Genomic DNA, 26,456 nt, shown 5'->3' on the forward strand with positions numbered 1-26,456 from the left:
CACACACACACACTGACATGATAGGCATCGAGCCGTTTCCAGAAACAGCACATTGAATATGATGAGACAACTACTATACTAGTACAGGCGACCCTCCCTCGTGCACCCGTAACCCGTTGATAATAGTGTTTTGTTGCTGGTCACTGTTCCCAGGTCATTGGTGACAGACAGACGAGCGCATGCTGATTGCATCTACCTACGGCTAGATCAGCCGCATGTGTCGCGTGAGCAACAGCGTATACACGGGCCCGACTGTGTCGCCGGTACTACTTGCTCCGAGCCTGGACCATGCATGCATGCATGGTTTTGCTACTAGTTAAGGTCAAGTGGTGAGCAACGAGGACACTGTAAACCAGTTATGTTTGTGGTACAAGTCCGAAGAGAACCGCTGTTAGCAGGTCAATCGACGACCGCATGGCCACGTGCCTGATTAAGACAGCGTCACGAGACGAGTGCGGTGCGTAAAACACACAGAGAGAAAGTGCCAGCACGCTCTCTCCTCTACCCCTCTCTGTCTGAAATGATACTCCTATCTTCTAATCTACCCAGGGGAGTCGGCATCAGCATTCAAGAGCTAACAACGCCCCGCGCAAACCGCGCACGGCACAAAGGTGGCCGGCCGGAGATCCAAGCCGCTCCGCACGCGACAGGTGTGTGTTAGTGTGTACGTCGTCTCGTACCACGTCGGCCAGATTTCCCACGCCACGGCACGCCACCAGGCAACTTAGAGCATCTTCAACAGGCGTCCAAAAAGAGTTTCGCGCATTAAAAATTCGTTTTTTTACACCCAGCAGCTCCAACAGATGCTGTAGCGCTAAAAAGTATTGGGCGCGCTGAAAAACGCTATCGCGCGTAGCATATTTTAAGTTTCGGATCGGGCGTGCTTCACAATTTGCACTGTCTGCTTTTTGAACGCGCGTCTTTAGACGTCTGCTAAAGCAATGTTGGTCCCGGCGCACTAAAAATGCTACAGTGACACGCTATAATTTTTATTGGGCACGAGATTTTTATGCGGCCGTTGGAGATGCTCTTACTACTATACCAGTGCAACAACGTAGCTATCTCCTCTTCGCGGTTCACACGTCCGGATTTCCCTGACAGTGGTTAGTAGTTAAGCCCCCGACCGGGCACTGGCTAAGCAGACTGAAGCAAGCGAGATAGATCCGGTTTGTTGAGACTTCCGAGAGGTGGGTTAGGTCGGGCGGTCGTCGTCCCGCGCAATCCACACCTCCACGCAACTCTGCATGCACGCGCGCCAACGCGGTGGGTGCAGTCCGCTTACCTGAATCGGCGACGGCGCCCGCGGTCAAGCCAGACGCTGCCCACCGCCCCCGGCGACCCGGTCGCCCGGCGCCGGACACCCCCCTATATCCCCCGCGCATGCGCCCGCTCCCTTCCATTCCTCGTCCGACTCCCACCTCGCACACTCCCACGCTCACAACTACGTCCGAGGTGCAGCAGACCAGCTCGGTGGCAAGATCGTCGGTCGGTCGACGACGCATGGCGGCCATGCCGTCGTCGGTGGTGGCGGAGCTGGAGGGCACGCTGCTGCGCGACGCCTGCACCTTCCCCTACTTCATGCTCGTGGCGTTCGAGGCGTCCGGCCTGCCGCGCTTCGCCGCGCTGCTGGCGCTCTGGCCGGCGCTGCGCCTGCTGGAGCTGCTGCTGGGCCGGGGCGGCCTGGCGCTGCGCTGCGCGGCGTTCGTGGCCACGGCCGGGGTGCCGCGGGCGGAGCTGGAGGCCGTGGCGCGCGCCGTGCTGCCCAAGTTCATGGCCGACGACGTCGACCCCGCCGCGTGGGCGGCCTTCGGGGCCTGCGAGGGGAGGCGCGTCGTCGTCACCCGCATGCCCCGGGTCATGGTCGAGTGGTTCGCCAGGGAGCACCTCGGCGCGCACGACGTCGTCGGCTGCGACGTCGAGTACAGCCGGCTCAGGCGGTGCACCGGGCTCATCAAGGGCGGCCGCGACGAGGCCGTCGCCGAACGCGTGCGCGCGCTTTTCCGGGACGGCGACCGGCCGGACCTCGGTCTGGGCCGGTCGGAAATGGCACGATCGTTCTTGCCCTTGTGCAAGGTGAGCTGCGCTCTCTACAAAGTTCTCCTTTTCTGTTTTTTTACTTATCTCACAAATCACATTAATCAAGGAGAACATAACTAAGGCCCTGTTTGGTTCATAAGTTCTAAGACTTTTTTTAGTCTCAAGTCCCTAAAAAGTCCCTATCTGTTTGGTTTCTATGACTTATAAGTCTCTATAAGACCATATTACAACTATAAGTCCCTATAAATCCCTCCTTAAGAGTCTTATTTCATAAGTCTGAAATGCCCATTTTAAGTCCCTATAAATCCCTCATGTTTGGTTTAGATGAGACTTATAGTAACTTATTTAAATCCCTAGACCAATAAGTCTCTGGAAACAAACATCCTCTAAACGCTAGACAACATATTAATGTTGCATGCATGGCCCTCCCACTTTTTACATTAAAAAAATGACAGAATTCAATGCAAAAATACCTATATTTGCCTATTTCCAGGACAATAAGCCTGACAAATAAGACACTCTGCTTTTTTTAGACGGGGCTAACAAACCGAAAAGGGAGGGAGGCTTTTGAATTTCTTTTGGATTTTTCAATTTTTTTTGGCAAGTTCCGTTTTTTAAAGATATTGTTCTGTTTTTCTAAGAATAATTTGGTTCGTTTTACATGGGCTTTGGAGAGCTCAACTTCGGTTGAAGACTACAAACCTTTGGTGCAGTTTTTTTTGTAAAAGCATGCTATTATTTTTGGAAAATCAATTCACTTATTACTTTTATCTTCACAAAAACTATAGGTTCGATTTTTTCCACTTTGCTTCTTCATTTTTAGTTGAAGCCCTGAGCATGGGTAACTTTTTTTTCTTCCAAAAGATGAGTAACCTTACATGACATCTGAATACGTTACATGCGTGGATGCAGGAGCAACTCCAGCCGCCGTTCTCCGCGGACGACGACGACGTGGCGAAGCGACCGAAGTGCCCTCCGTTTCGCCCGGTCATCTTCCACGACGGTCGGCTCGTGCGCCGGCCGACGGCGCTCATGTCCATCGCCATCCTCCTCTGGATCCCCCTCGGCGTCCTCCTCGCCATCGTCCGCATCACGCTCGGCATCGTCCTCCCCATCCAGGCCCTCCCCTACGTCGCCCCCTTCGTCGGCGGCGCCGTCATCACGCGCGGCCGGCCCCCCGCCCCGACTACCGGCGCCAACGGCTCGCCCACGGGCGTCCTCTTCGTCTGCACGCACCGCACGCTCATGGACCCGGTGGCGCTCGCGTTCGTGCTCGGCCGGCGCGTGGCCGCCGTGACCTACTCCCTCTCCCGGCTCTCGGAGGTCCTGTCGCCGATCCCGACGGTGCGGTTGACGCGCGACCGCGACACGGACGCGGCGCGGATGCGGGCGGAGCTGGCGCGGGGCGACGTGGCGGTGTGCCCCGAGGGCACCACCTGCCGGGAGCCCTTCCTGCTCCGCTTCTCGGCGCTGTTCGCGGAGCTGAGCGACCGGATCGTCCCCGTGGCGACCAACTACCGCGTGGGGCTCTTCCACCCGACGACGGCGCGGGGGTGGAAGGCCATGGACCCCATCTTCTTCTTCATGAACCCGCGGCCGGTGTACGAGGTGACGTTCCTGAACCAGCTCCCCGCCGAGGCGACGTGCGCCGCCGGGAGGAGCCCCGTCGACGTCGCCAACTACGTGCAGAGGATACTCGCGGCCACGCTGGGGTTCGAGTGCACCACCTTCACCCGCAAGGACAAGTACCGGGTGCTCGCCGGCAACGACGGCATCGTCGGCGCCAAGCCCGCCGCGACGGCGACGGCGACGGCGGCGACCAAGCCAGGATGGCAGCGCCGGGTCAGGGAGGTGCTCGGGTTCTTGCGCTTCACCAAGATCGATTAACCACCGGAACAAAGGCATGCATGTAGCCCAACCACTCAACCGGCTACATGCTGCTGTATATCTGCTCAACAAAAAATTGTAACATACCACAGACGTTAGAAATTCACGTTAATCTACACGTTTGTTTTTAGTTTTTTTCTTTCAAAAAGAAAAGTGTTCAATTTTGGTGTTGTAAATCTTCGGGCGAGTGTAGTGTCTGTAATTAATGAGCTTGAGTCGTTGGTAGTTGAGCAGTCCTCTAGTCTGTATTGGCTTATCTCCATCTTTTTTTACAGTGATGGGTTTTACTGAAATCGATGGGCTTATCTCCATCTAGTCTGCAGTTGAGCGATTGAAAGGACGTCACGTACTGTATTACTTTTGGAGTGAGCAGCGATGAGTAATTTTGGTTCTGTACGGTTGTGGTAAAGGTCGGAGTGCAAATAAGAAAGAGAAAAAACAGGGGAAAAGGAATTGTCAAGAGTGGGATTTGAACCCACGCCCTTTCGGACCAGTACCTGAAACTGGCGCCTTAGACCAACTCGGCCATCTTGACTTGATGTCCAATTCTAACAAACAGGTATAATTATATACAACGTAAACAACAAAACTCTCTTAGCATATAACATGAAAACACATAACGATCTTACACATCACTGTTGGAAATATGCCCTAGAGGCAATAATAAAATGGTTATTATTATATTTCTTTGTTCATGATAATTCTCTATTATTCATGCTATAATTGTGTTATCGAAAATCGTAATACATGTGTGAATACATAGACCACAACACGTCCCTAGTGAGCCTCTAGTTGACTAGCTCGTTGATCAAAAGATAGTCATGGTTTCCTGACTATGGACATTGGATGTCATTGATAACGGGATCACATCATTAGGAGAATGATGTGATGGACAAGACCCAATCCTAAGCATAGCTCAAAGATCGTGTAGTTCGTTTGTTGTAGCTTTTCCGAATGTCAAGTATCATTTCCTTAGACCATGAGATTGTGCAACTCCCGGATACCGTAGAAGTGCCTTAGGTATGCCAAACGTCACAACGTAACTGGGTGACTATGAAAGTACATTACAGGTATCTCCGAAAGTATCTGTTGGGTTGACACGAATCGAGACTGGGATTTGTCACTCCGTGTGACGAAGAGGTATCTCTGGGCCCACTCGGTAATGCATCATCATAATGAGCTCAATGTGACCAAGTGGTTGATCACGGGATCATGCATTACGGCACGAGTAAAGTGACTTGCCGGTAACGAGATTGAACGAGGTATTGGGATACCGACGATCGAGTCTCGGGCAAGTAACGTACCAATTGACAAAGGGAATTGTATACGGATTGATTGAATCCTCGACATCGTGGTTCATCCGATGAGATCATCGTGGAGCATGTGGGAGCCAACATGGATATCCAGATCCCGCTGTTGGTTATTGACCGGAGAGGCGTCTCGATCATGTTTGCATGTCTCCCGAACCCGTAGGGTCTACACACTTAAGGTTCGGTGACGCTAGGGTTGTAGAGATATTAGTATGCAGTAACCCGAAAGTTGTTAGGAGTCCCGGATGAGATCCCGGACGTCACGAGGAGTTCCGGAATGGTCTGGAGGTAAAGATTTATATATAGGAAGTCCAGTTTCGGCCATCGGGAAGGTTTCGGGGGTCGCCGGTATTGTACCGGGACCACCGGAAGGGTCCCGGGGGTCCACCGGGTGGGGCCACCTATCCCGGAGGGCCCCATGGGCTGAGTTGGGAGGGGAACCAGCCCATAGTGGGCTGGTGCGCCCCCCCTTGGGCCTCCCCTGCGCCTAGGGTTGGGAAACCCTAGGGGTGGGGGCGCCCCCACTTGGCTTGGGGGGGAAGCCACCCCTTGGCCGCCGCCCCCCTTGGAGATCCATCTCCTAGGGCCGGCGCCCCCTCCCAAGGCCCCTATATAAAGAGGGGGGAGGGAGGGCAGCCGCACACCCTTGCTCTTGGCGCCTCCCTCTCCCTCTGTTACACCTCTCCTCCCCGCTTGCGCTTGGCGAAGCCCTGCCGGGATCCTGCTGCATCCACCACCACGCCGTCATGCTGCTGGATCTTCATCAACCTCTACTTCCCCCTTGCTGGATCAAGAAGGAGGAGACGTCTCCCAACCGTACGTGTGTTGAACGCGGAGGTGCTGTCCGTTTGGCACTTGGTCATCGGTGATTTGGATCACGTTGAGTACGACTCCATTAACCCCGTTCTCTTGAACGCTTCCGCACGCGATCTACAAGGGTATGTAGATGCACTCCTCTGTCCCTTGTTGCTAGATGACTCCATAGATTGATCTTGGTGATGCGTAGAAAATTTTAAAATTCTGCTACGTTCCCCAACAGTGGCATCATGAGCTAGGTCTATGCGTAGTTACTATGCACGAGTAGAACACAAAGTAGTTGTGGGCGTCGATATTGTCAATTATCTTGCTGTTACTAGTCTTATCTTGATTCGGCGGCATTGTGGGATGAAGCGGCCCGGACCGACCTTACACGTACGCTTACGTGACATTGGTTCCACCGACTGACATGCACTAGTTGCATAAGGTGGCTGGCCGGTGTCTGTCTCTCCCACTTTAGTCGGATCGAATTTGATGAACAGGGTCCTTATGAAGGGTAAATAGAAATTGGCAATTCACGTTATGGTTTTGGCGTAGGTAAGAAACGTTCTTGCTAGAATCCTATAGCAGCCACGTAAAAACTTGCAACAACAATTAGAGGACGTCTAACTTGTTTTTGCAGCAAGTGTTTTGTGATGTGATATGGCCAAAGGATGTGATGAATGATATATGTGATGTATGGGATGATCATGTTTTTGTAATAGGAATCACGACTTGCATGTCGATGAGTATGACAACCGGCGGGAGCCATAGGAGTTGTCTTAATTTATTTGTGACCTGCGTGTTAACATATAACGTCATGTAATACTTTACTTTATTGCTAAACCGTTAGCCATAGTAGTAGAAGTAATAGATGACGAGACAACTTCAAGAAGACACGATGATGAAGATCATGATGATGGAGATCATGGTGTCATGCCGGTGACAACGATGATCATGAAGCCCCGAAGATGGAGATCAAAAGGAGCAAATGATATTGGCCATATCATGTCATTATTTGATTGCATGTGATGTTTATCATGTTTTACATCTTATTTGCTTAGAACAACGGTAGCTTAAATAAGATGATCCCTCGTAATAATTTCAAGAAAGTGTTCCCCCTAACTATGCATCGTTGCGAAGCTCGTTGTTTCGAAGCACCACGTGATGATCGGGTGTGATAGATTCTAACGTTCGAATACAACGGGTGTAAGCCAGATTTACACACACAATACACTTAGGTTGACTTGACGAGCCTAGCATGTACAGACATGACCTCGGAACACGGAAGACCGAAAGGTCGAGCATGAGTCGTATAGAAGATACGATCAACATGAAGATGTTCACCGATGTTAACTAGTCCGTCTCACGTGATGATCGGACACGGCCTAGTTAACTCGGATCATGTTTCACTTAGATGACTAGAGGGATGTCTATCTGAGTGGGAGTTCATTGAATAATTTGATTAGCTGAACTTAATTATCATGAACTTAGTCTAAAATCTTTACAATATATCTTGTAGATCAAATGACCCACATTGTCCTCAACTTCAACGCGTTCCTAGAGAAAACCAAGCTGAAAGACGATGGCAGCAACTATACGGACTGGGTCCGGAACCTGAGGATCATCCTCATTGCTGCCAAGAAGGATTATGTCCTAGAAGCACCGCTAGGTGACACACCTGTCCCAGAGAACCAAGACGTTATGAACGCTTGGCAGTCACGTGCTGATGATTACTCCCTCGTTCAGTGCGGCATGCTTTACAGCTTAGAACCGGGGCTCCAAAAGCGTTTTGAGAGACACGGAGCATATGAGATGTTCGAAGAGCTGAAAATGGTTTTTCAAGCTCATGCCCGGGTCGAGAGATATGAAGTCTCCGACAAGTTCTTCAGCTGTAAGATGGAGGAAAATAGTTCTGTCAGTGAGCACATACTCAAGATGTCTGGGTTGCATAACCGCTTGACTCAGCTGGGAGTTAATCTCCCGGATGACGCAGTCATTGACAGAATCCTTCAGTCGCTTCCACCAAGCTACAAAATCTTTGTGATGAACTTCAATATGCAGGGGATGGAAAAGACCATTCCTGAGGTATATTCAATGCTGAAATCAGCGGAGGTGGAAATCAAAAAGGAACATCAAATGTTGATAGTGAATAAAACCACTAAGTTCAAGAAAGGCAAGGGTAAAAAGAACTTCAAGAAGGACGGCAAGGGAGTTGCCGCGCCCGGTAAGCAAGCTGCCGGGAAAAAGCCAAAGAATGGACCCAAGCCCGAGACTGAGTGTTTTTATTGCAAGGGAAGTGGTCACTGGAAGCGGAACTGCCCCAAATACTTAGCGGACAATAAGGCCGGCAACACTAAATGTATATGTGATATACATGTAATTGATGTGTACCTTACCAGTACTCGTAGTAGCTCCTAGGTATTTGATACCGGTGCGGTTGCTCACATTTGTAACTCAAAGCAGGAGCTGCGGAATAAACGGAGACTGGCGAAGGACGAGGTGACGATGCGCGTCGGGAATGGTTCCAAGGTCAATGTGATCGCCGTCGGCACGCTGCCTCTACATTTACCTACAGGATTAGTTTTAAACCTCAATAATTGTTATTTAGTGCCAGCTTTGAGCATGAACATTGTATCAGGATCTCGTTTAATTCGAGATGGCTACTCATTTAAATCCGAGAATAATGGTTGTTCTATTTATATGAGAGATATGTTTTATGGTCATGCTCCGTTGGTGAATGGTTTATTCTTAATGAATCTCGAGCGTAATGTTACACATATTCATAGTGTGAATACCAAAAGATGTAAGGTTGACAATGATAGTCCCACATACTTGTGGCACTGCCGCCTTGGTCACATAGGTGTCAAACGCATGAAGAAGCTACATGCAGATGGACTTTTAGAGTCTCTTGATTACGAATCATTTGACACGTGTGAACCATGCCTCATGGGTAAAATGACCAAGACTCCGTTCTCAGGAACAATGGAGCGAGCAACCAACTTATTGGAAATCATACATACTGATGTGTGCGGTCCAATGAGTGTTGGGGCTCGCGGTGGCTATCGTTATGTTCTCACCCTCACTGTTGACTTGAGTAGATATGGGTATGTCTACTTAATGAAACACAAGTCTGAGACTTTTGAAAAGTTCAAGGAATTTCAGAGTGAGGTTGAGAATCAACGTGACAGAAAAATCAAGTTCTTGCGATCAGATCTTGGGGGAGAATACTTGAGTCATGAATTTGGCACACACTTAAGAAAATGTGGAATAGTTTCACAACTCACGCCGCCTGGAACACCTCAGCGTAATGGTGTGTCCGAAAGTCGTAATCGCACTCTATTAGATATGGTGCGATCTATGATGTCTCTTACCGATTTACCGCTGTCATTTTGGGGCTATGCTTTAGAGACTACCGCATTCACTTTAAATAGGGCTCCGTCGAAATCCGTTGAGACGACACCGTATGAATTATGGTTTGGGAAGAAACCTAAGTTGTCGTTTCTAAAAATTTGGGGATGCGATGCTTATGTCAAGAAACTTCAACCAGAAAAGCTCGAACCCAAATCGGAAAAATGCGTCTTCATAGGATACCCTAAAGAAACTATTGGGTATACCTTCTACCTCAGATCCAAAGGCAAGATCTTTGTTGCCAAGAATGGGTCCTTTCTAGAGAAATAGTTTCTCTTGAAAGAAATAAGTGGGAGGAAAGTAGAACTTGATGAAGTATTACCTCTTGAACCGGTAAGTGGCGCAGCTCAAGAAAATGTTCCTGAGGTGCCTGCACCGACTAGAGAGGAAGTTGATGATGATGATCATGAAACTTCAGATCAAGTTGCTACTGAACTTCGTAGGTCCACGAGGACACGTTCCGCACCAGAGTGGTACGGCAACCCTGTCTTGGAAATCATGTTGTTAGACAACGGTGAACCTTCGAACTATGAAGAAGCGATGGCGGGCCCGGATTCCGACAAATGACTGGAAGCCATGAAATCCGAGATAGGATCCATGTATGAAAACGAAGTATGGACTTTGACTGACTTGCCCGATGATCGGCGGGCCATAGAAAATAAAAGGATCTTTAAGAAGAAGACAGATGCGGATGGTAATGTGACCATCTATAAAGCTCGACTTGTCGCTAAGGGTTATCGACAAGTTCAAGGGGTTGACTACGATGAGACTTTCTCACTCATAGCGAAGCTGAAGTCCGTCCGAATCATGTTAGCAATTGCTGCATTCTATGATTATGAGATATGGAAAATGGACGTCAAAACGGCATTCCTTAATGGTTTCCTTAAGGAAGAATTGTATATGATGTAGCCGGAAGGTTTTGTCGACCCTAAGAATGCTGACAAGGTGTGCAAGCTCCAACGCTCGATTTATGGGCTGGTGCAAGCATCTCGGAGTTGGAACATTCGTTTTGATGAGATGATCAAAGCGTTTGGGTTTACGCAGACTTATGGAGAAGCCTGCATTTACAAGAAAGTGAGTGGGAGCTCTGTAGCATTTCTCATATTGTATGTGGATGACATACTGTTGATGGGAAATGATATAGAATTCTTGGAAAGCATAAAGGCCTACTTGAACAAGTGTTTTTCAATGAAGGACCTTGGAGAAGCTGCTTATATATTAGGCATCAAGATCTATAGAGATAGATCGAGACGCCTCATTGGTCTTTCACAGAGATGTACCTTGACAAGATATTGAAGAAGTTCAAAATGGATCAGTCAAAGAAGGGGTTCTTGCCTGTATTGCAAGGAACGAGATTGAGCACGGCTCAATGCCCGACCACGGGAGAAGATAGAGAAAAGATGAGTGTCGTCCCCTATGCCTCGGCCATAGGGTCTATCATGTATGCTATGCTGTGTACCAGACCTGATGTAAACCTTGCCATAAGTTTGGTAGGAAGGTACCAAAGTAATCCCGGCATGGAACACTGGACAACGGTCAAGAATATCCTGAAGTACCTGAAAAGGACTAAGGAAATGTTTCTCGTTTATGGAGGTGACGAAGAGCTCGTCAAAGGGTTACGTTGATGCTAGCTTCGACACAGATGTGGATGACTCTAAGTCACAAACCGGATACGTGTATGTTTTGAATGGTAGGGCAGTAAGCTGGTGAAGTTGCAAGCAAAGTGTTGTGGCGGGATCTACATGTGAAGCGGAGTACATGGCAGCCTCGGAGGCAGCACAAGAAGCAGTCTGGGTGAAGGAGTTCATTACCGACCTAGGAGTCATACCCAATGCGTCGGGCCTGATGACTATATTCTGTGACAACACTGGAGCTATTGCCCTTGCCAAGGAGCCCAGGTTTCACAAGAAGACCAGGCATATCAAGCGTCGCTTCAACTCCATTCATGAAAGTGTTCAAAATGGAAACATGGAGATTTGTAAAGTACATACGGACCTGAATGTGGCAGATCCGTTGACTAAACCTCTCCCTAGAGCAAAACATGATCAACACAGAACTGCATGGGTGTTCGATTCATCACAATGTTACTAGAATATTGACTCTAGTGCAAGTGGGAGACTGTTGGAAATATGCCCTAGAGGCAATAATAAAATGGTTATTATTATATTTCTTTGTTCATGATAATTGTCTACTATTCATGCTATAATTGTGTTATGCGGAAATCGTAATACATGTGTGAATACATAGACCACAACATGTCCCTAGTGAGCCTCTAGTTGACTAGCTTGTTGATCAAAAGATAGTCATGGTTTCCTGACTATGGACATTGGATGTCATTGATAACGGGATCACATCATTAGGAGAATGATGTGATGGACAAGACCCAATCCTAAGCATAGCTCAAAGATCGTGTAGTTCGTTTGCTGTAGCTTTTTCCGAATGTCAAGTATCATTTCCTTAGACCATGAGATTGTGCAACTCCCGGATCCCGTAGGAGTGCCTTGGGTATGCCAAACGTCACAACGTAACTGGGTGACTATAAAGGTACATTACAGGTATCTCCGAAAGTGTCTGTTGGGTTGACACAAATCGAGACTGGGATTTGTCACTCCGTGTGACGGAGAGGTATCTCTGGGCCCACTCGGTAATGCATCATCATAATGAGCTCAATGTGACCAAGTGGTTGATCACGGGATCATGCATTACGGCACGAGTAAAGTGACTTGCCGGTAATGAGATTGAACGAGGTATTGGGATACCGACGATCGAGTCTCGGGCAAGTAACGTACCGATTGATAAAGGGAATTGTATACGGATTGATTAAATCCTCGACATCGTGGTTCATCCGATGAGATCATCATGGAGCATGTGGGAGCCAACATGGGTATCCAGATCCCGCTATTGGTTATTGACCGGAGAGGCGTCTCGGTCATGTCTGCATGTCTCCCGAACCCGTAGGGTCTACACACTTAAGGTTCGGTGACACTAGGGTTGTAGAGATATTAGTATGCAGTAACCCTATAGTTGTTTGGAGTCCCAGATGAGACCCCAGACGTCACGAGGAGTTCCGGAATGGTCCGGAGGTAAAGATTTATATATAGGAAGTCCAGTTTCGGCCACCGAGAAGGTTTCGGGGGTCGCCGGTATTGTACCGGGACCACCAGAAGGGTCCCGGGGGTCCACCGGGTGGGGCCACCTATCTCGGAGGGCCCCATGGGCTGAGTTGGGAGGGGAACCAGCCCATAGTGGGCTGGTGCGCCCCCCTTGGGCCTCCCCTGCGCCTAGGGTTGGGAAACCCTAGGGGTGGGGGCGCCCCCACTTGGCTTGGGGGGAAGCCACCCCTTGGCCGCCCCCCCTTGGAGATCCATCTCCTAGGGCCGGCGCCCCCCCAAGGCCCCTATATAAAGAGGGGGGAGGGAGGGCAGCCGCACACCCTTGCTCTTGGCGCCTCCCTCTCCCTCCGTTACACCTCTCCTCCCCGCTTGCGCTTGGCGAAGCCCTGCCGGGATCCTGCTGCATCCACCACCACACTGTCGTGCTGCTGGATCTTCATCAACCTCTCCTTCCCCCTTGCTGGATCAAGAAGGAGGAGACGTCTCCCAACCGTACGTGTGTTGAACGCGGAGGTGCTATCCGTTCGGCACTTGGTCATCGGTGATTTGGATCACGTCGAGTACGACTCCATCAACCCCGTTCTCTTGAACGCTTCTGCACGCAATCTACAAGGGTATGTAGATGCACTCCTCTCTCCCTCGTTGCTAGATGACTCCATAGATTGATCTTGGTGATGCGTAGAAAATTTTGAAATTCTGCTACGTTCCCCAACAATCACATGCACGACAACATAAAAATAGTTCCCTGTGTGCTCATCATCTCTGGTTAGGGCTTTTGTGTAGGTTTTTGTTGTGGGTCACTTTGGCCCTTCCGTTGATGGTAGCTCCACCTGTGGCGCTTAATAAAGTCTTCTTCAACAGTGCGTCGTTGGTAGTGGCGGTGGCTCAGGTCCGGTAATAAGGTTTCCTCAAGTCTCCCCATCTCGTCGCTGTCATATGCGACGTCGATAGTGGTGTATTTTTTCACTGTTCGTTCTAGCCAGTGAGGTTAGCAGAGTTTGTAGGAGCGGCAGTGATATCTTCCTTTACAGTTTGTTCCTCCGGCCTAGTTCCAAGCATGTCGATGCGGCCTTCGGTGTTGGGGTGAGGTGTATGAGAAATAATGGAGGTTTGAGTATTGATTTGTACTGCTCTTACCTAGAGTATTGATATGGCGGGTCTGTGGCCTTGACGACTTCCCATTAGCGATCAACAACAACAGATTGGCTCAAACGATGAAGCGGTGTGTAGCGACGTGCAGTGGACCCGTTTGGGAGGACTTCCAGGGACTTTGATGGATGCTTCTTTCGGCATAGCCGGTCTCAAGCCTAGGGAGACGAGGAGGACTGTGATGGTCTTAGCAAACCAATGTTAAAACTCAACCACTCTTAAAAAAATGAAGCTCAAAACAACATAGTTGGGTGTAACCCTCGACACGTCATATCGGAACCCGGGCGTAGTGTTAAATGGGCAGGGTCCGGTCGTCACCCTCTTGGTGGCACTCCGTATCTTGATATAGAAGCGGTGATAAGTGAGCAACGATCAGGCAGTCGCATACTTAGTGGCGTGCTACATGGGTGTAGTGAAAATGAGAGGGTCTTCACACTTCGCATTTGGCTCGACGGGTGTGAAGTGTAAGGAAGCTAGCCAAGACAAGTAGGATCCCATGGCTTGATCAACACTTTTCTTTAAAAAATTTAGGGGTCGCCTTCTATTCCAATATTTTTTCTATAAAATAACTTTCCCTAAAATATAATTGAAGTAAAATTAGTTCTTCAAGATATGTTGGCAAGATTTACCAAAATCCACCTTTGGGATTAGATGCACTTCCATTTGGGCATATACAGAACGCACGCCTCCAGAAGCGCCACTGCATAATGAATGGATAAATTGTAATTATGTAATATCAAGAAACTTGCCATGGAAGGAGTTTGTTAAGATATATCTAAATGACTGGAAAAGCATCGAAGAACTAGGCATGGACACAGGTGCATGAAAGTTACCTATCCACATCAGAACCATGACTTGGTATCTGATACGTCTCCAATGTATCTATAATTTTTGATTGCTCCATGCTATATTAACAACTGTTTTGGATGTTTATGGGCTTTATTATACACTTTTATATCATTTTTTGAGACTAACCTATTAACCCAGAGCCCAGCGCCAGTTCCTTGTTTTAGAGTATCGCAGAAAAGGAAAATCAAACGGAGTCCAATTGACCTGAAACTTCACGGAACTTATTTTTGGAAGGAAAGCAACCCGAGAGACTTGGAGTCCACGTAAGGGAAGCAACGAGGAAGCCACGAGGCAGGGGCGCGCCCACCCCCCTGGGCGCGCCCTCCACCCTCATGGGCCCCTCGTGGCCCCCTTGACATACTTCTTCCGCCTATATATCTTCATATACCCTAAAACGATCGGGGAGCACAATAGATCGGGAGTTCCGCCGCCAGAAGTCTCTGTAGCCACCGAAAGCCAATCTAGACCCGTTCTGGTACCCTGCCGGAGAGGGAATCCTTCTCCGGTGGCCATCTTCATCATCCCGGTGCTCTCCATGACGAGGAGGGAGTAGTTCTCCCTCGGGGCTGAGGGTATGTACCAGTAGCTATGTGTTTGATCTCTCTCTCTCTCTCTCTCGTGTTCTTGATTTGGCACGATCTTGATGTATCGCGAGCTTTGCTATTATAGTTGGATCTTATGATGTTTCCCCCCCTCTACTCTCTTGTAATGAATTGAGTTTCCCCTTTGAAGTTATCTTATCGGATTGAGTCTTTAAAGATTTGAGAACACTTGATGTATGTCTTGCCATGCGTATCTGTGGTGACAATGGGATATTACGTGATTCCCTTGATGTATGTCTTGCCATGCGTATCTGTGGTGACAATGGGATATCACGTGATTCACTTGATGTATGTTTTGGTGATCAACTTGCGGGTTCCATCCATGAACCTATGCATAAGGATTGGCACACGTTTTCATCGTGATTCTCTGGTAGGAACTTTGGGGCACTCTTTGAGGTTCTATGTGATGGTTGAATAGATGAATCTGAGATTGTGTGATGCATATCGTATAATCATACCCACGGATACTTGAGGTGACATTGGAGTATCTAGGTGACATTAGAGTTTTGGTTGATTCGTGTCTTAAGGTGTTATTCTAGTACGAACTCTAGGGTTGTTTGTGACACTTATAGGAATAGCCCAACGGATTGATTGGAAAGAATAACTTTGAGGTGGTTTCGTACCCTACCATAATCTCTTCGTTCGTTCTCCGCTATTAGTGACTTTGGAGTGACTCTTTGTTGCATGTTGAGGGATAGTTATGTGATCCAATTATGTTATTATTGTTGAGAGGACTTGAACTAGTGAAAGTATGAACCCTATGCCTTGTTTCAACACATTGCAATACCGTTTACGCTCACTTTTATCACTAGTTACCTTGCTGTTTTTATATTTTTCAGATTACAAAAACCATTATCTACTATCCATATTGCACTTGTATCACAATCTCTTCGCCGAACTAGTACACCTATACAATTTACCATTATATTGAGTGTGTTGGGGACACAAGAGACTCTAAGTTATTTGGTTGCAGGGTTGCTTGAGAGAGACCATCTTCATCCTACGCCTCCTACGGATTGATAAACCTTAGATCATCCACTTGAGGGAAATTTGCTACTGTCCTACAAACCTCTGTACTTGGAGGCCCAACAACGTCTACAAGAGAAGGTTGAGTAGTAGACATCAGTATCAAAATGTTATGAGTTTCAACTATGACCTGCCCCAACTTATGGAAGACGATTTGTGGCACGTAGGTGCGGAGGCATCGACTCTATTTTTCTTTTGGCTTTCGATTTTGAATCTTTTGAACCATTCCAAATTAAATTTTGTTTGCATATTCATGTTCGTTGTGACGAGGGCTTTGAAATAAGATCACGTTTGTATACATTTTGACGAGTTTTTAAAACCTCACAAAGTTCCATCTGTTGAAACTTGATACGACCGAACGACAAAATCCCCAAGTTTCAGAAAGTACAACTTAAAACTTGGTGTGCCGTCATGCGGAATCCAACGACTTGGTGAATCTCAAAGCAATTGTGTGGCCGAGCACGACAACGTAGGTACCGTCGGAGCTTTGTGAGGGCAAAAGTGTGCCATGGCCCGCCCAACCCATGGGGTAAAAGTGCATATACTGATACATATATGCAACTGCCTTATGCATGTAGCCTCACCTCGTCACTATTCTCTTCTTGGCACCAACCTCTGTTGCCGATGCCTCCCTTGATTGCTCTTCATATCCAGCAGAGTAGAAAACCGACGCTAGGGCATGAGCCACGCATACAGCCGCAGGGAGGGCAGGAGAGAGGTGGTGTGGAGCCGCGGAGGTTGAGCTACCGGTCGCACCGTCGCAACAAACAGTAGCAGCGCCGAGTGGTGCGGAGGCCGGGTTTCAGGCCAGGCTTGTAAAAGCCCGACCTTCTTTTCTCAAGCCCGAGCACGACCCGAAGCCTGAAATGCACTCTTTTCTCAAGCCCGAGCCTGGCCCGAAATCAAGCCTGAAACCCCGGAAGCCCGGCCTGAATGTTTGTTTTCTAGTGTTCGCACATGTAAGCCCGGCCCGAAGCCCAAAAGCCCAGCCCGAAATTCTGGAAAAGAGAAGCTCGAGCCTAGCCCGTAGTACCTTTGGGCTGCAAACGAGGCTTCAGGCTTGACATTCGGGCCGGGCTTGGGCCGGGTTGTCCATGCCCGGGTTTACCTGAGGGCGACCCATGCAGCGCTGGCTCGACCATGCCTAAGAAGGAGGATAGCCGGGCGAGTAGCAACCTAGACGATGAGCGTTGCTGCACAGGCACATGAGTACCCTCCAAACTCTCATCTCATAGTCATTGGTTAGTACTCCCTCCATTCCTAGATATAAGTAGTCTTTTTAGAGATTTTAATACAGACTACATACAAAGCAAAATAAGTGAATCTACATACTAAAATATGTCTATATACATTCATATGTAGTCCTTACTGAAATATCTAAAAAGACTTATTTCCTATAAAATATAGGTCGTAGCACTCTGAAATTCAATCAATTGATAATACACATCTTAATTTTGTACTAGATAATTGTGATGGGCAGGCTAATCAATTCATAATCAATTTGGTTTTCAAGAGAAAAAGAGAGATGATACAATTACAGATGAAGTTCAGAGAGATTTTTTAGCAGCAGCTCTTCGACCATTGGTTGAGTTGAAATATTTTGCAGCGATGCTATAACTATAGATAGTTTTTCACGGATTCAAGGCTACGGACGGAATTATTGTCATCTGGTTCGGTGGAGAGGGGCCCCACCCCTAGATTTCGGGGAGGGGGGGGGGTGAATTAGGAGTTGCCACGCCTGTTTGTAAGATTGTTTCCGTAAGCCTCGTCTGTAAGTCTATCATTTTTGAATATTTTGTGTTTTCTTTTAGTTTCGTCCGCCCAGGATTTCTTCCGCAGCTCCGCCACTGTGCGCAGGCGTGTGCCCCTCCAAATTTTTGTCCTACTTGTTTGAGACTAAAAAGCTTTGTCATTGTTGTTGTTATTGTTGCTGCTGCTGCTATTGAATGTTTGCTTTGTCTTTTGGTTATTAGATTTGAGTGCATTTGTGTTGTGGTTTGGTTGATAGATCTGTATTGTGGCTTGGTTAATACTGTCCCTCTCAAAAATATAATGTGTATTAGATTTCTTTTCAAAGTTAAATCTTGTAAAGTTTGACCAAATTTATAAAGGAAAAACATCAACATCTAAAATGCACACTTTCACCATATTTTCAGTCCGGCGCACAAATGGTCAACGATATGGCCCTGTTTGGTTCGGCTGTGGATTCTTAAAAGCAGTTGTGAAAAATTTGTTGTGGAAAAACAACTATGAAAAATCTGATGTGAAAAAGATGTAGGTCATTTGACAAACCAGCTGATACAACTTTTTCAGATTTTGACCCGCAACGGAATCAGAGTTTGGAAAGCACGTCCTGAGCTGCTTCCGCTTTTGATTCAGATTTCGGCAACGGATTTCTGAAATCGAATTCTGATGGGTTCATCCTTTAGTTCAGATTCTGCTACGCGGTAGCGGAATCTGTCGATAAAAGCTGAAATAAACAGAGCCATATTCAGCTAGCTTTGCCTTCACGCAAAGTTCCAAACATTTGCTACGTATACGTGCTTCGTCATCCAATCACTACGCACACTAACGGATAAGGCTAGTCATAGTGGGAGTAACTTAGCTAGTAACATAGCGCATTTCAAGAATTTTTTACTTATGTGGCAAGTAATTAATGAGAGGTGGTAACATAATATGTTACTATAACATAGCGTTTCCAAGACAAGATGAGTCTACAAGATAATAAATGAAGTCATCTAAGATACTACTATTATGTTACTTTGCATTATGAAGGTAGTAACTTAGGCTAGTGTCATATGCATGACACTAGTCTAACTTACTCCCCACTATGAGGCTGGTCATAGTGGGGAGTAACTTAGACTAGTGTCATATGCATGACACCAGTCTAAGTTACTATCTCCATAGTGCAAAGTATCTTAGTAGTAGTGTCATAGTTTGTTTCATTTAAGACTCATTTTACCTCGGGAAGCACTATGCTACAGTAACATATTATGTTACTTCAAACATCTCTCTCCTCATTAAATACTTGCCACATAAGTAAAATTGTATTGAGATGTGTTAAGTTACTACCTAAATTACCCCACTATGGCTATCCTGACCGGCCTAATCCCACAGAAAGGAACAGCACCGAAAACCAAAGCTGGCACTCAAATTCTGCAGTGCACACAAACACAATCAATAATCCGCCACTTTCTGTCTGCGCCACGTTCTTCACGCGCTGGGCAGCGAGCCGGCAGATCCTCCATGCTTCGCCCGCCGCTGCGCCTCCGACCTCTCCTCCTCCTCCCCGCCCAGCCGGTACCGCCGCCGCTGCTTCCCGCCGAATAATCCATAATAAAAGTAGCCCCCGATAAAACGGGCCGGCCGCCTCCCTCGGCCCCGACCCGCACGCCACGCGGGACTCACCCACCCACCCTCTTCCTCCCCCTCCCTCCCATCTTCCTCCCTAGGATGCGCGCCTCCCCCCGCCTCCTCCGGCCGGAACCCTAGCCAGGCGTGCAGGCGCGCAGCAGGCGGGGCCCCCGCGCCGCGCCGATGGGGAGGCCGGGGTACCTGACGCTGCCCATCTTCGCGGTGCTCGCCGCGATCGGCTACGTCTACTACACCACGGTCTTCGTCGCCGTCGCCGGCTGGCTCGGCCTCGCCACGGCCGCCGGGGTCGCCAACGCCGCCGCCTTCACGGCCCTCGCCGCCGCCTGCCTCGCCACCTACGCCGCCGCCGTCTCCCGGGACCCCGGCCGGGTGCCGCCCGCCTTCCTGCCCGACGTCGAGGGCGCCGACACCCCCGTCCACGAGGTCAAGCGCAAGGTGCGTGCCCTCGGCTGCCTGTCGGGGAGTTTTGGATCTGTGGAGCGGAATGGTGCTTGGTTCTTGCAGAATTTCCCCCCTTCTCATGAAATTGGGCAAGTTTGCTTCAATTGCCGCGCCTCCCAGTTAGGCAAATGCGGTTTAATGCCAATTTGCCTCCTGGGATTGGATCATTTACGACCATCTATGCGTGTAACTGTTCCATTCTGCCGATTTCAGCTCAAAGTTGCGACTGTTAAAGGAGGGACTTGATAGATAGATAACAGATAGATAATTTAGATCCGAATCTGAGTGTTGGTGCCTGGAACCTTCCACCGTGTGTGTGGATCCAGTCTAAGTTTGAAGGTCTGTCTAGACAATATTTTAAATTTCCACCGGGTTTGGAATCATGAGCAAAAAAATTGTAGCAAGTTTCAAAGTGTTATCCATGGCCATTAAACAAAACAAGCACAAGCTATTCGCAAAGTAAAGTGACTCTAAATTGAGCGGCCGGCCTTGCTAATTTTTTTATTAATGGTGGCCCTGGTGGGTATTGCGGTTAGATACCATGCAAAGCTTCCGATTTTATGCCTTGTTATCTTGCATTTTCCAAAGTGAATGCGACAGTTGAATACTTGAATGCAGATAAATAAATAGCACTCTGCATGAATATGGCTATTTGGCCTCTTCCAATGGTATACCCAAGTTTCCGTTTTCCCTTTATTAGTTTGTTTTGTGCCCATGGGTGTGTTATAACGGTAGACATCAGGTGTAAGTAGCATGTTCTGTTGCTGGGCCTGCAAACATTACGCATAACAAAAGAAGAATATTGAGGTAGTCAACACAAGATTTTTGGACCGCTGCTTTTGAAGAAATTGAGCTCTAAGGTGACTTAAGCAAATTGCTTTGTGGTGTTAAACGAAGAGTTCCCTGTTGGCAAGTAGCCTACCGAATTGGCAGTACAAAGTGATTTTGCCTTGTACCAAAAATGGGGAAAATGAAAGGGAGATTAGCTTAGTATGGGAGTAAGGTTGAGGTGGGAGTAAATAAGCGGGGAAATCCCATCGTCTGATTTACTCTGGAGTACAATTCCATGACGATAGCTGACAAAAATTAACTTCTTATTAGTTTGTTGCCTCAAAATACTCAATCTGTACTGCTTTTGCAGGGTGGTGATTTGAGATATTGCCAGAAATGTAGCCACTATAAGCCCCCACGCGCACACCATTGCCGTGTGTGCAAGAGATGTGTTCTGAAAATGGTGCTGGCTAGTACTAATTCTATGATGATCCTTCTATTTTATCTCCCCTTCCACGTTTTCACTAACTTTTTATGTGCAGGACCATCACTGTATTTGGATTAATAACTGTGTTGGGCACGAGAACTACAAGATATTCTTGGTCTTTGTATTGTATGCTGTAATTGCAAGCTTCTATTCAATGGTAGTTCAGTTTCTTCGATTACTTTGGCAAATATGATTTCTTGGGGTGGTATAGCATTGAAAAGTATATTTTTCCCATCTCAGATTCTAATTGTAGGGAGCGTCATTTACAGTGCTCCGAAAGATGAACAGTTAAGCAGTGATTCTTCTAGAACATTGATTGTAAGTACTCTTGCGTTGTTTTTTAGTTACCTAGCATGTTGCATGTTCATCTGAACTACTCACAAAAATTTTAAACTTGCCAAATGGACAGATTATTTGTGGGATCATTCTTTGTCCATTAACTCTGGCGCTGTCAGTGCTCCTGGGCTGGCATATCCACCTCATATTACAGAATAAAACTACAATTGAGGTTTGTGACAACAAATTTCTCTTTTGATGTTGGGCAGCATTCATGTTTATAGAAAATATTAAAAACACTTGTTATTGATGGTTGCAGTACCATGAAGGAGTTAGAGCAATGTGGTTGGCAGAAAAGGGTGGAGACCTTTATCATCATCCATATGACCTTGGTGTCTATGAGAATCTTATTTCGGTAAGAAGATGAACTATTTTCTATTCGCAGCGAAAAAGACTAACAATTTTCTGAGCTGTTTAAATGTTTCACATATTAAGATATGAATGCGGAATGGGAGTAGTTGATTTTCAGAGACAGTGTTAATGGCAACAGCTTTATTGTCCATTTAAAGATATCCACAATTTTGATACTGACTCCAAAGCAGATTTTGCCATATACACCCCTCCACAAGTTTGCACATTTGTATATTTCAAACAAATTTCAAAAAATTCCTTCCTAGTCTTATTAATGTTTGCTAAATTGTCACATGTAGTTATGCCATGCTGTTGGCATGTGCGTTTCACATGTATCTTTATTTTGGTCTTGCACGTTAGGGTGTTGCCTTTTGCGGAAACAGCCTTTTGCGGAAATATAGGGAAATACTGCATACAGAAAACCCAAAGTGGTCGGACCCTTCTCCGGACCCTACGCAAGAGGGAGCTACGTGCACCGGGCTGCCCTTTTTGCACATTAGGGTGTTATATAAAAGTTTTAACTCAAACTGTGGAAACAGGTAACCAGTGTAGTAGTTCACCTCCCTTCATTGCTTTCAACCAGACTGGTGAAGTTAGTTCATTAAATTGAACAATGGCCCTGCTGCATGTATTCATAGTTAAGCAGATGTAGGCGGTCTGCTGTCAGGCCTGTGTGGCGCCAGTTTAACACATGATGCGGGCTTGCGTGGTGCCGCTTCCCGAACTATAATCATGTTTGCTTGCTTGCTTTCTTAACCCTGGAAAGCATCGTGTGTTATATGTTCTGATGTTTCCGATTGTTTATCCACAGGTGCTTGGGCGTAGCATATTCTGCTGGCTCTGCCCAGTATCAGTCAATACAGGCAATGGCCTACGGTTCCGTGCATCGTATGATATTTTACCATCTACACCACCATGTGATTTACAAAAGATAGCATTACATTCACATTGAGGTACATAGGTTGCTAATATGAGAAAGGGGATTGATATTCCTATTCAAGTGCCCAAAGTGTACCATTTCTGAGCCATTCTGGATACTTCTTAAAACCCTCAAATTTAAGATATGAGAAAGGATACCTGCGGATCCAGAAGTATTTCTTCCTCTCCAGGGTTTTGTTTTGAGATGGTCGTATTTCTGGTGAGGAAGATGACTGCTGCCTCAGCTCATAATCGGCTGTGTTTGTACACAAAAAGTCTAACCCTTATGTTGTAAAGTAAATGTACATGCTGTGTTCGGAAGCGAAAGCACATCAAAGCAAATTTTGCTGAGATGCACATCTGTTCAGAAGTAAATGTCACATGTGCTGTATACATCTGCAATTACATTATCAGACATGGAAATGTCATTGCTGCGCAGTTAAAACCAAGAGAAGATTGCTGTGATTATTTAATGTTTTCAGTAAGGCTGGTGCTGGGCAACATACGCCATCTCCCCCGAAGCACAGTAGCCAACAAGGCAACAGGCAATCTATGCTTTGTGCAGATTATTTTCTACTACTACATCCCATAATGTAAAATGTTTTTTGATGAGACGGAGGGAGTAGGTTACAACAGTCAGCACTCAGCAGCAAATGCAACGACTAATACATCAGTTGGGAGTAATCTATTTGCCCTTTCCTTTTCCCTTGCCCTTCTTGGCGTCAAGTTTGGCTTGCACACGAGCCGCTGCCGCGGCCTTTGCCTCCTCCCTCTTCTTCTTCTCTTCCTCTTTGGTGGCGGCAGACAGCTCCCGCTGTTTCTTAAGCTCCCTATCGAAATTTATGTATCAAAAATCATGTACTTTCTAACAATCACAAGGGTATTACAAAATGGATAATAGACATGACACGTAACTCTCGAGTGTTCTCAAGAAATCGCGTAAACAAGAATATTAGCTAGGCTATATGCTATATTATGTAATTCCAATATGATGTCCCATGCTGTTTAACATGATTATTGGGTACTAACTTCTGTATTAGAAAAAAATGCCAAAACTGGCTTAACTGTACTACTGACCAAAAACACAGCAAAAGCTCCACTACCCCATAGAAACAGAAAAAAAGGACAAAACTCTTAAAAATGGAGGATTAAACAAAGCTATGGTTGTCTAGAGATGTTATGGGGTGGACGAGCATTCAGAGGCAGAGTTCTCAACTCCTTAGCTCCCTGCCAAGTGCCAACCTCCACAGATCAGCTTCAGTGAGGATTTTGTCGACCATCGTCTGATTATTGGGTACTTGATGCGTTAAATATAAAAGATGAAACACTTGGAGATGTCTTACTCTAGCCTGGCTTTCTCATCAGATACACTGCCCAGACTTGAACCTTTCCTTGGCTTGCAAGCCAGTAATTCCACCTCAAAAATGAGTGTTGCACTGCAGAAACAAAGCAAACGTTGTTACAGAAACTTCTGCCTGGGGATGCTTACAACTTCAGTCAATCAAGAGGTGAAATGGCAAACAAACTTCGCTGGTATCTCTGGCGGCGAGCCTGGACTTCCATACGCATATTCCGGCCTGCATGTTATTTTTGCAATCTCGCCAACCTTCAACATGCGTGATACACCATGCCATATTAGAAAGAAACTTTCGAGGCTATCGAAGTGAGCAAGCAATTATAAACGTTCACATACTTTCATAGTTCTTAAGGCTATATCCCATGCTTTAATGACAGCTCCCTGGCCAACTTCAAATGAAAAAATAGAATTGTCTTCATGTGTGGTGTCAAAAACTTCGCCATTTTCAGCAAGTGTCCCTTCATAATGAACTGCAGATAGGTATAAAGGCAAATGTTTAACCCAACATGGCAGATTAAGCAGTGAAACGTTTACTGTATTGCATAGAAAAGTGCATTGCCGTAAGATTCGGGGGCAAAGTAGCTGAATGGAAAAACATTGGAAGCACTTGAGGTAAAAAACTTGTACCATAACTTAAACCCTGAGCAACCGCCCAGCCAAATAGAAAATAAATTATTGAGGCTATGTTTTACTCAGAGGGCTATGGATTGACTGCAGTACCATCAACCAATGGAAGGCTATCAGATGGGCTTATAGCATCATCCTTTGCTTTTCTGACCACCGTCTTAAGAACGCCTCCATCCCCTGTTAGATCTATGGTTTCTGCCATGACCTTGCTGTTGAACGGAGATTCTGAAAGCAAGAAAGAACAGGGCATTATTAGAGTGCTCTAGCAAAACCAAATTTGGTCAAACTAATGGGCACAAGCACTTGAAAATGCATAACATAGTCAGCCCCTTCACTTGTCTAAATTCTTTCAATTAAATTTGAAGCTAGTTTTAAAATCAAGGTTTCAGACATAGGGTTGGCAGCGCGACAAAAGACCCAAGAGACAATCGTCAGTGAATTGAAGGTGTACCGAACAACACTCAAGTAGACTCTATAACCGTTTTTCCTCATCAAAACAAAAATGTAAAATACAGTGCCAGTCTCACAAATAACCCAATTCCAACAACTGAGTTACAATGTTGCAAAAAAAACAACAACAACTGAGTTACACAAAACAATTCCAACAAGTAGTAGCGCGGCCCTACTTAGCATGTCCTTAAGAGATCTTCTCCCAGCACGCATTTATGTAACCTAAAAGTTTTTGTGTTGCCCCCCTCCCAGATCAACAGCCTACAGGCTTAAAGCCGAACCTAGAGGCAACTGCAATCTTCCTCAAGCACTACCGCATGGCACAACCTGAACTGAGACTGTGTTCAACTATTCGAGACCTAAAGGCCTCCACGGCAACAAAATCTACTACAGGTCCATGACAAAATCAGGCAAAGGAGGTAGAATTTACCTCGTGTCGGCGACGATTTGGAGGGAGGGCCGTGGCGGCGGGCACGTCGGTGAGGACCTGCTGAGCGGATGGGTGTGGTGTTGGGATTAGAAGGGGTGTGCGGAGAGGAGGAAGATGGATGCGGGCGTGCGGCACGTACCTTCACAGAGAGAGGAGGGAGGGATTCGGAGTGGGGGGAGAAACGATGACAGAAAGATCTGGATGGGACGAGGGGAGGGGGAATCAGAGGATGGTTTCGCGTGAGGATGCCCTCCGTCGATTCGATTCGGTCGCCACTACTACGGACTGTATATTCTCGTTTCCAAAGAAAAAGGAAAAAGCTTTATCCCTAAAAAAAACTTTTTTGTGGGCACTGAAAAACCTTTATTTCTATTATAAAAAAATGATGCATTTTTTCTTTTTTCTGATTGTTATATAAACTCAATAGCTTTCGTGCAAACTGTTGAAAATTAAACACTCTCTTTGAAAAATATCAAAAAATTAGATAGGTCAATTCCAAAACTCTAGTTTGATCTAGCAAAAAAAAAATCTCTAGGCTTTGGGTTTCAGTGTTAACTAGCAAATGAGCCCGTGCGTTGCAACGGGTGAAAAAGAAACACTTCCCAATCTAATAACCATGAGTCCAAACTTTAGTAGGTCCATATCCTTTATGTCAACACATAGCATTCCATCTGTATTTCTATTTATCTTTCTTCTCACTCTCGTCGACGCTGGCCTCAATGTTGACATCAATA

General features: G+C 46.8%; 3 protein-coding genes and 1 non-coding gene across 5 annotated transcripts; 2 read left to right on the forward strand and 2 right to left on the reverse strand.

The window, feature by feature from the left end:
• Window positions 1-1,179: 1,179 nt before the first annotated feature.
• On the forward strand, window positions 1,180-4,235 carry LOC119282143 (glycerol-3-phosphate acyltransferase 5-like). The gene is made up of 2 exons (XM_037562468.1): window positions 1,180-2,073; window positions 2,950-4,235. The coding sequence occupies exons 1-2, from the start codon at window positions 1,381-1,383 to the stop codon at window positions 3,922-3,924; spliced, it is 1,668 nt and encodes a 555-aa protein (XP_037418365.1). The 5' UTR covers window positions 1,180-1,380; the 3' UTR covers window positions 3,925-4,235.
• Window positions 4,236-4,378: 143 nt separating this feature from the next.
• Window positions 4,379-4,459, reverse strand: TRNAL-CAG. The gene has a single exon. It is a non-coding gene; the product is annotated as a tRNA-Leu (tRNA).
• Window positions 4,460-19,374: 14,915 nt separating this feature from the next.
• On the forward strand, window positions 19,375-23,209 carry LOC119282155 (probable protein S-acyltransferase 16). Its single transcript, XM_037562477.1, has 7 exons — window positions 19,375-19,989; window positions 21,137-21,229; window positions 21,309-21,410; window positions 21,494-21,571; window positions 21,663-21,761; window positions 21,849-21,944; window positions 22,752-23,209. The coding sequence occupies exons 1-7, from the start codon at window positions 19,717-19,719 to the stop codon at window positions 22,890-22,892; spliced, it is 882 nt and encodes a 293-aa protein (XP_037418374.1). The 5' UTR covers window positions 19,375-19,716; the 3' UTR covers window positions 22,893-23,209.
• Window positions 23,210-23,299: 90 nt separating this feature from the next.
• On the reverse strand, window positions 23,300-25,990 carry LOC119282166 (peptidyl-prolyl cis-trans isomerase FKBP20-1-like). Of its 2 annotated transcripts, none has more exons than XM_037562486.1 (7): window positions 25,862-25,990; window positions 25,723-25,779; window positions 24,936-25,067; window positions 24,552-24,685; window positions 24,385-24,464; window positions 24,202-24,294; window positions 23,300-23,688 (listed from the first exon to the last, which is right to left on the reverse strand). In XM_037562486.1, the coding sequence occupies exons 3-7, from the start codon at window positions 25,042-25,044 to the stop codon at window positions 23,544-23,546; spliced, it is 561 nt and encodes a 186-aa protein (XP_037418383.1). In that variant the 5' UTR covers window positions 25,045-25,067; window positions 25,723-25,779; window positions 25,862-25,990; the 3' UTR covers window positions 23,300-23,543. The 2 variants fall into 2 exon arrangements, with proteins under 2 accessions (XP_037418383.1, XP_037418390.1); XM_037562493.1 differs by having other exon boundaries at window positions 25,723-25,782.
• Window positions 25,991-26,456: the final 466 nt, after the last annotated feature.

This window comes from Triticum dicoccoides, chromosome 1A (assembly GCF_002162155.2).
Source record: "Triticum dicoccoides isolate Atlit2015 ecotype Zavitan chromosome 1A, WEW_v2.0, whole genome shotgun sequence".
Lineage (NCBI taxonomy): Eukaryota > Viridiplantae > Streptophyta > Magnoliopsida > Poales > Poaceae > Triticum > Triticum dicoccoides.